Below are 8,804 nucleotides of genomic sequence, written 5' to 3'. Positions count from 1 at the left end.
AGCAGTCAACAAGTGCTCAGAATTTGTGGGAACTCCTTCAAGACAGTTGGAAAAGCATTCCAGGTGAAGCTGGTTGAGAGAATGCCAAGCGTGTGCAAAGCTGACATCAAGGCAAAGGGTGGCGACTTTGAAGAATCTCAAATATAAAATATATATCTTGATTTATTTGGTTACTACATGATTCCATATATGTTATTTCATAGTCTGTACTATTATTCTACAATGTAGAAAATAGTAAAAAATATGAAAAACCCTTGAATGAGTAGGTGTGTCCAAACTTTTGACTGGTACTGTGTGTATATATATGAATATATATATCTTTCCAAAATGTGTATATATATGGCGGATTGGAAATGATGCAAAGAATTACATTGCAATATATTTGCAAAATTAAAGCTGATCTTTTTAAATCGAAGATGTGTTTTGTGCTGCATGAGACAAATGGTTGTCACGCCCCTACATTTTCTAGTATCCTGACCACCATATATGTGACCAACAGATACATATCTGTATTCCCAGTCATGTGAAATATGTAGATTAGGGTCAAATTATATTATTTAAAATGACAGATATTCTTATATAAACTGTAACTCAGAAAAATCTTTGAAATTGTTGCATGTTGCATTTATATTTTTGTTCAGTATATAATAAATACATCGTTAAATATAAAACAAGTTTAAAGAAAGAATATATATATTTCAATTGTGCTGTGCTAGCCCTTTAACTGTGAAAAAATACTTGAATTGACATGTTCATCAGGTTGCAGCTGAACTACAAGTTCATGACAGAGGAAGACTACAAAGAAGGACCTCAAAGATCCAAGAAGGACGTCTTTGGCATTTAGTTTTATAGGAGAGTTGCAGTCAAAAAGTAATCTTGATCAATGTATATCTATCTAGTCACATGGCTCATTATACATCGTATATAATATATTCCACGTAATGGCTTTGTGTTGTACCACTTTACGGTTTATTTTCTTTACTCTTATCACCTGTCAGGCATACATTTGGGCAGCTCTTACCGACTGAGGACGAAAACATGGCGGCCTCCTTGCGTTTGGGTCGTCAAGGAATTCTATTTGGCCTGAGATTTGCAAAGCTTAAAAAAAAATCCTGGACTTCATATTCGTTTCAGGACAATGTCAGGCAGTTCTTTCAATCGCCATATTTCTTTGGTAAGCGTTGACACTTCATTTATTGTACTAACGTTCGTTGCGGATGACGGCCGCTAGCAAACTTGCTAGCTAACCTCTTATTTATATTTTACATCCCCCACTTCTAAAAAAAATACGTTTCAGCCGAATGTCACTGCATCTATGGGTTTTATTGAAGTAATATGGGTTTAATGTTTCCTTGGCTTTGCTGGACATTATCAGACGCTCGCTATCCGTTAGCTCTTCTCGTAGATGTTACAGCCGAGCTGTCAAGGTTGCGCAGATTAGGTAGCTAGCCAGTTAGCTAACGCTAGTCATAACAAGTCTTGGTTTTTATTTTTCTAACTAGCCAGTTGGGTCATTCCTACGATTTGCCATAGTTTTGGACCTCAAACATTTATGAATGTTTGTATTATATATTGTTTTGTATTTTATCGGAAAAGGACGTTTGACTTTCAGGAAAACATTTGTTAACCTCAAGCACTTTCATTTTTTTTCTTCATGTTAGTTGCAGGTTGGAAATGTGGAGCCTAAATTAGTCATAGCTCTGTGAGTGAGCATAATTGAGCTAGCATAATGGTTAAGACTTGAACAGGATTTTATCTTCTCTATCAAACATATTTAACATTTTATAAATGTGCTTAATTTTCTCTAGAATTAACCTAATAGGGTAGACATTTATGGGTGGGACATAGACTAACAAGGTAAAATAGATTCAACTGATTGTTTGTTTATTTATTTAGCTTTGTTTCTCACCGAAGACATTACACTTCCTGAATTAGTTATTTTCTGAAATTGATAATTACAACAAACTAACAGGGTGGGTGGAATGTGATTTAATAAAATAGTTATTAAAAATACATTATTGATGAGAGATATTTTAACTAGGACCTGATTTGACCAACCTGAAAATCGTGTTGGTTTTTCTGTATGCTGCTCAGTGTCTCTCTACATAGCTCACTCAGTCTTCCTGCTAAAGCTGACAAAACATAGTAGCTATGTTGTAACTAAGTCAGTGCTACACTGATGTAAGGTTGATCACAGTTACTCTATTTGAACAAATTCACTCATTCTACCTGGACCTTGTGCTAGGTCAGTTGAGTCATGGACACGGGGCCAGCTTTTACAAATGTGGTGTAATTAGATTTGTGTTCAATTCTGCTCCCCACTTCAGATTGTGGCCCTCCTTGCTTTTTTTGTGAAACTTTTTTAAAAACAAAATATCTAGGCCTATGATATTGATATCAAATTATATTCTGCATTTAAAACATGTTAATAAGATAACATGTTATTTGTCACATACACATGTTTAGTAGATGTTATTACGGCTGTAGCGAAATTATTGTGCTTCTAGCACCAACAGTGCAGTACTATCTAACAATTCACAACAATATACACATAACCTAAAAGTAAAAGAATGGAATTAACAAATATAAATATTAGGATGAGCAATGTCAGAGTGACACAGACTAAAATACAGTAGAAAATAAAATATAGTAGAATAGAATACAGTATATACATATGAAATGAGTAAAGCAAAAATATGTAAACATTATTAGTGACTAGTGTTCCATTATTAAAATGGCCAGTGATTTCAAGTATATGGGGCAGCAGCCTTTAAGGTGTAGGGTTACGTAACCAGGTGGAAGCCGCCTGGTGATGGCTATTTAACAGTCTGATGGCCTTGAGATAAAATGTGTTTTTCAGTCTCTGTCCTCATGAGATCCCATGACAATTGAGGGAAATAGGCATACTGCTTTTCAGTTTACTTGAAGTGCACAGAAAACATGATCTATTGGGGGGCAGTATTCTAAGATTACACTTAAGATTCAATTTCTGAAAACTGGCCCCTGGTGATGCTGTCTTTTGCTGGATCATTGCCATCGCTTCTCATAAAAATGCCCCCTGGCCCAACGATTTGGCAATTCACAAAGATTTCCAGCAGAGGGCAGCATTGTACCATTTGTGTGTGTGTGTGTGTGTACAGTATCAGTCAAGTTCGGACACACATTCTCATTCCATGGTTTCTTTATTTTTATTATTTTCTACATTGTAGAATAAGAGTGATGACATCAACTATGAAGTAACAAATTTGGAATCATGTAGTGGGGCTCCCGAGTGGTGCAGCGGTCTAAGGAACTGCATCTCAGTGCTAGCGTTGTCACTACAGACCCTGGTTCAATTCCAAGCTGTATCACAACCAGCTGTGATTGGGAGTTCCATAGGGTGGCTCACAATTGGCCCAGCATCGTACAGGTTAGGTTTTGGTTGGGGTAGGCTGTCATTGTAAAACATAATTGGTTCTTAATTAAAATAGTAACCAACAAAGTGTAAAACAAATCAAAATATATTTGAGATTCTTCAAAGTAGCCACCCTTTGCCTTGATGACAGCTTTGCACACTCTTGACATTCTCTCAACCAGCTTCACCTGGAATGCTTTCCCAACAGTCTTCAAGGAGTTCCCACATATGCTGAGCACTTGTTGGCTGATTTTCCTTCACTCTGTGGTCCAACTCATCCCAAACCATTTCAGTTGGGTTGAGGTCGGGTGATTGTGGAAGCCAGGTCATCTGATGGAGTACTCCATCACTCTCCTTCTTGGCCAAATAGCCCTTACACCGCCTGAAGGTGTGTTGGGTTGTTGTCCTGTTGAAAAACGAATTATAGCCGATACACAAGGGATGTGTATCGCTGCAGAATGCTGTAGTAGCCATGCTGGTAAAGTGTGCCTTGAATAGTAAATAAATCAGTGTCATCAGCAAAGAAATGCTTCACAGTAGGGTTGGTGCCAGGTTTCCTCCAGACGTGACGCTTGGCATTCAGGCCAATGAGTTCAATCTTGTTTTCATCAGACCAGAGAATCTTGTTTCTCATCATCTGAGAGTCTTTAGGTGCCTTTTTGCAAATTCCATGCAGGCTCTCATGTGCCTTTTACTTCTGTCTGACCACTCTACTGTAAAGGCCTGATTGGTGGAGTGCTGCAGAGATCGTTGTCCTTCTGGAAGGTTATCCCATCTGTACAGACAAACTCTGGAGCTCTGTAAGAGTAGCCATCAGGTTCTTGGTCACCTCCCTGACCAAGGCCCTTCTCTCCTGATTACCAAAACATTTCTGCAGTGTTGAAGTGGCCTCCATCATTCTTAAATGTAAGAAGTTTGACCAAGATTCTTCCTAGATCTGGCCAAATTGCGCTATCTGGGGAGAAGGGCCTTGGTCAGGGAGGGGACCAAGAACCCGATGAGCTCTGTAAGAGTGACCCAGAGTTCCTCTGTAGAGATTGGGTAACATTCCAGAAGGACAACCATCTCATAAAAGGCACATGACATTGCGCTTGGAGTTTGCATTAAAGGTACATAAAGGACTCTGACCGTGAGAGACAAGATTCTCTGGTCTGATGAAACCAAAATGGAGCTCTTTGGCTTGAATGCTAAGTGTCTGGAGGAAACCTGGCACCATCCCTATGGTGAAGCATGGTTGTGGCAGCATCATGCTGTGGGGATTTTTCAGCGGCAGGGGCTGGGAGACTAGTCAGGATCTAGGGGAAAAATGAACAGAGCAATTGTACAGAGGTCCTTGATGAAAACCTGCTCCAGAGCTATCATGACCTCAGACTGTGGCAAAGGTTCACCTACCAACAGGACAATGACCCTAAGCACAGCCAAGACAATGCAGGTGTGGCTTCGGGACAAGTCTGAATGTCCGTGAGTGGCCCAGCCAAAGCGCTGGAGAGACCTGAAAATAGTTGTGCAGCGATACTCTGCATCCAACCTGACCGAGTTTGAGAGGATCTGCAGAGAAGAATGGGAGAAACTCCCAAAATAACAGGTTTGCCAAGCTTGAAGCATCATTCTCAAGAAGACTTGAGGCTGTAATCGCTGCCAAAGGTGCTTCAACAAAGTACTGAGTAAAGTGTCTGAATACTTATGAAAATGTAGTATTTCATTTTTTTTTTATACATTTGCTAAAATGTACAAACCTGTTTTTGCTTTGTCATTTTGTGGCATTGTGTATTGATTGAGGGGAAAAACTATACATTTTAGAATAAGGCTGTAACTACAAAATGTAGAAAAATTCAAGTGGTCTACTTTCTGAATGCACTTATATATGTATGTATATACTGTATGAGGAAATCAAGTCACTGTCAAGTTTTTTTTCATTTACTCAATCTTATCTCTACTCACCTCCTTTACAATGCGCATTGGATGAGAAGATCCATGTGATTCAATGCGTTTTGAGAACGAGAAAGTGAGGAATAGAATGAATAAAGAGCCATTGTTCCTGCCTTCCTGGGTGATTTGACCTGCTAAGATTGAATCAGTGTAGACCTATTTGCAGACCTTAATTGGAACTGCCTAATCAGCTGGTTTGTTTCCATGGTCAATTTGAAGTCACAGATACCATCATCTTTGCTCTCAGCTAATGAGTAGTTCAGTGATGTATTTCTATTTTGGGGCCTATTTCATCGTATTTTTTATGAAAATGAGACTTACATAGCCTACACCTAGCCCACTGAATGGGAAACATGGAGGCCTACTGGCTGCTAGGCTCTGCATGCCTCAGTTTTCTCAATGAATTAAGAGAGCAGACCGTTAGCAGTCCTCAGGTCAGTGGTGAGTCAGATGCATGACCCAAAGCATTCTGTAATGGTGAGCATGATGGGGCCTTGGGCTTCAGTCGTGCATGCTGCCCTGAAAATGCTTGACGTAAGAAAGTATTGCATGTAGTTCATTACCTCTCCTCCTCAGGTCTTTGACAGTTTAAATCGGGGTCAGAATACAGAGAGGATGACCAAAAAGGGTCTCGAGAAAGATGCCCTGGAAATGAGGATGATGTGACCTATGTGTCTTGATGGGCCCTTCTGGACATGCGTCCTCTGTCACCTCTGATCCAATACCCCCGCTAACATTACCCCGTCAAAGAAGAAAATCCCCCCCCAAATAAGAAACAAACAGCCTATGCCAGGGGACTCCATCCCTGTTCTTTGAGTGCTTACCCTCCTGTAGGTTGTCGCTCCAACCCAAGTTCTTCTATGATAAAATGGAGCTCTGCAAACAAATTAAAGGTGGATGCCGCCACCTGTGCTGGAGTGTGGTCAATCGCGGTTTACATTCAGTAATTCTGAGAAGAAAAAGAACCCTTCTAACTTCTAATATACCCTCCCCATCCCTCAAGTTCCTTCCCAACCCCCGTCTAACCTCAACGACCCTACACTGCAATATTTCCCTCTCTTCAACATGCTTACAACAATATAACACATTCTCCACCAGTTCATCCACCATACCCTCCAGACACAAACGATTCACATGCTTACCAACCAGATGTAGTGACAAGTAGTGCAATTGAGCAAACACCACTCTTCCTTCCTAATCTGATCTTTGAATCTTGGTCCACTGACCTTTTCTTTGGAGGGCATATAAATGTAGTCGCTGCCAAAGGGATCAGTCCCATCTCCTCTGCCACACATCTATCAAAATGGCTCTTCTCTTACATTTGGCCTCACCTGTACCCAGTGCAACAATAATATTTAAGTATATCTCGTTTTAAAGCTCTTTTGGCTCTGGTCTACAATTTCATTCCCTTCCACACCTCAATAGGCTGGGGTTATCTCACTACTATTCAGTCTCTCAATTCTCCATAGGAACATTTATGCCACCCATAGTAGATCACTCCCATTTAGATTTGCCAAATGGCAAACTATTCAATACAGACAGGGAATCTGAGTGTACTATAGTTCTGACAGGTTGAACAACCCCAGTTGTAATTTATTTTTATTTTTTATAAATTGAACCTTTATTTATCTAGGCAAGTCTGTTTTTAATAACAAATTCTTATTTACAATAACGGCCAAACACGGACGACGCTTGGCCAATTGTGCGCTGCCCTATGGGACTCCCAATCAAGGCCGGATGTGATACAGCCTGGAACGAACATGGTTCAGCTTATCAACCAGCTAATTATTAGAGTCAGGTGTGCTAGATAAGTGTTGGAGTGAACCTACAGGACGGTACAGGAACAAGGTTGGAGAGCCCTGGCCTAAGCCTAGCCAAAATGAAAAAAGAAGCCAGACAAATTGGCTTATAATTAAGGTTAATTTGAACTAGTGATCTTTCTGCTTTGGATCTGATTATGATAATAGGTTTTTTGTAGGGCTGGGATAAAAATCGAGCCTGTGATGAAAAATGATTTCAGTTGACGTTGACAGGCGTGGCAGAGCAATGTTTTACAGACAGGAATTGGTCTGCAAGCTCCTGTCATGGCGGTCACGGCCCTTACATTCTCTATCTCTCTGCCTCTCTCTCTCTCTCTGTGTGTCTCAACAAACGCGCACACTCAATTGCACATTGGCTTCCCCTGCCTGTTCGGATTAAGAGAGCGAGGGTTATGAATGGGAGGTTTCAGCGGGTGTGCTTTCAGGGCATTGTTGTGCAGATATGTGCTCATCCAGGCCTGAGTTCTTCACACATGACATGCAGAGCAGAAGGAGACCTTCGTACATGAACGTCAAAAACAATACATGAACAACAACACGAGCACCAGAACATGAGATTCCCTCTGTTCACACACAGCCATGGCTCATCACCATGTATCATTCGGGCCTTGCAAGCCCTTTTTAATCCGCAGGTTCTATCTAAAGGTCTGTATTCTAGCATTTGTCATTCTAAGGCAGCAAAACATTGTAATACTCAGTATTACAAGGAGGTGACTTAGTTGGGCATTAGCATGGCCAGCCCAATGCCTACATGACCCTGAGCCAGCTGAACTGTTGTCTTCTGAGTGGCTCTAGCTGCTGTGGATGGCTAGGTCCCAGGCTGTGGTGGCCCAGTGGGTGACAGGGCTACCAGCCCGAGGCAAGTATGTCAGCCGCCATCGCAGCCTACTGTTGATCTGCCTGCACTGCTCTCTCTTCTGTCGCCAGTGTGCTGTCCACTTCCTGTGGCCTGGTGGCTTTCATATCTCCCTGTCAGTGGATGAGTGCTGAGGCACGAGCCCCACAGCTCTCACCCCCTCTCCTATTGCCTCTTACTGTACCACTTCTGTCTTCTTCGTAAGCGCCTATGCATTTCCTTGCTCCTAACTTTCTGCTCCTCTTCCATCTCAAAAGACTGACTGAATATAGCCTAGCTTGCCTTTTTAATGGACTTATTTGATGTCACACAGACCCAATCAGAATAGGATATACACTACGTGACCAACAGTATGTGGACACCTGCTCTTAGAACCCCCCCCCACCCTCCCTTTTGCTGTTACAACAGCCTCCACTCCTTTCCACTAGATGTTGGAACATTGCTGCAGGGACTTGCTTCCATTCAGCGACGAGCAATAGTGAGGTTGGGCACTGATGTTGGGCGAATAGGCCTGGCTCACAGTCGGCATTCCAATTAATCTCATGGGGTTGAGGTCAGGGCTCCATGCAGGCCAGTCAAGTTCTTCCACTCCGATCTTGACAAACAATCTCCGCATGGACCTTGCTTTGTGCACAGGGTATTGTCATGCTGAAACTCATTGTATGCTGTTGCGTTAAGATTTCTCTTCACTGGAACTAAGGGCCCTAGCCCGAACCATGAAAAACAGCCCCAGACCATTATTCCTCCTCCACCAAACTTTACAGTTGGCACTATGCATTGGGCCAGATAGTGTTCTCCTGGCATC

At 41.7% G+C, this 8,804-nt stretch overlaps 1 protein-coding gene across 1 annotated transcript in view; it reads left to right on the top strand.

Annotated features, from left to right (window-relative positions):
* Positions 1-931: 931 nt before the first annotated feature.
* The window catches only part of LOC139406650 (pyruvate dehydrogenase complex component X), a 54,388-nt gene continuing 46,515 nt past the window's right edge, over positions 932-8,804 (top strand). The window contains exon 1 of the mRNA XM_071149496.1: positions 932-1,174. Coding sequence (XP_071005597.1) covers positions 1,039-1,174 — 136 coding nt within the window. The 5' untranslated portion in view covers positions 932-1,038. The remainder of the gene's footprint in view (positions 1,175-8,804) is intronic.

Source organism: Oncorhynchus clarkii, chromosome 1, assembly GCF_045791955.1.
Source record: "Oncorhynchus clarkii lewisi isolate Uvic-CL-2024 chromosome 1, UVic_Ocla_1.0, whole genome shotgun sequence".
Taxonomy (NCBI): Eukaryota; Metazoa; Chordata; class Actinopteri; order Salmoniformes; family Salmonidae; genus Oncorhynchus; species Oncorhynchus clarkii.
This window is presented reverse-complemented; position numbering and strand designations above follow the sequence as displayed.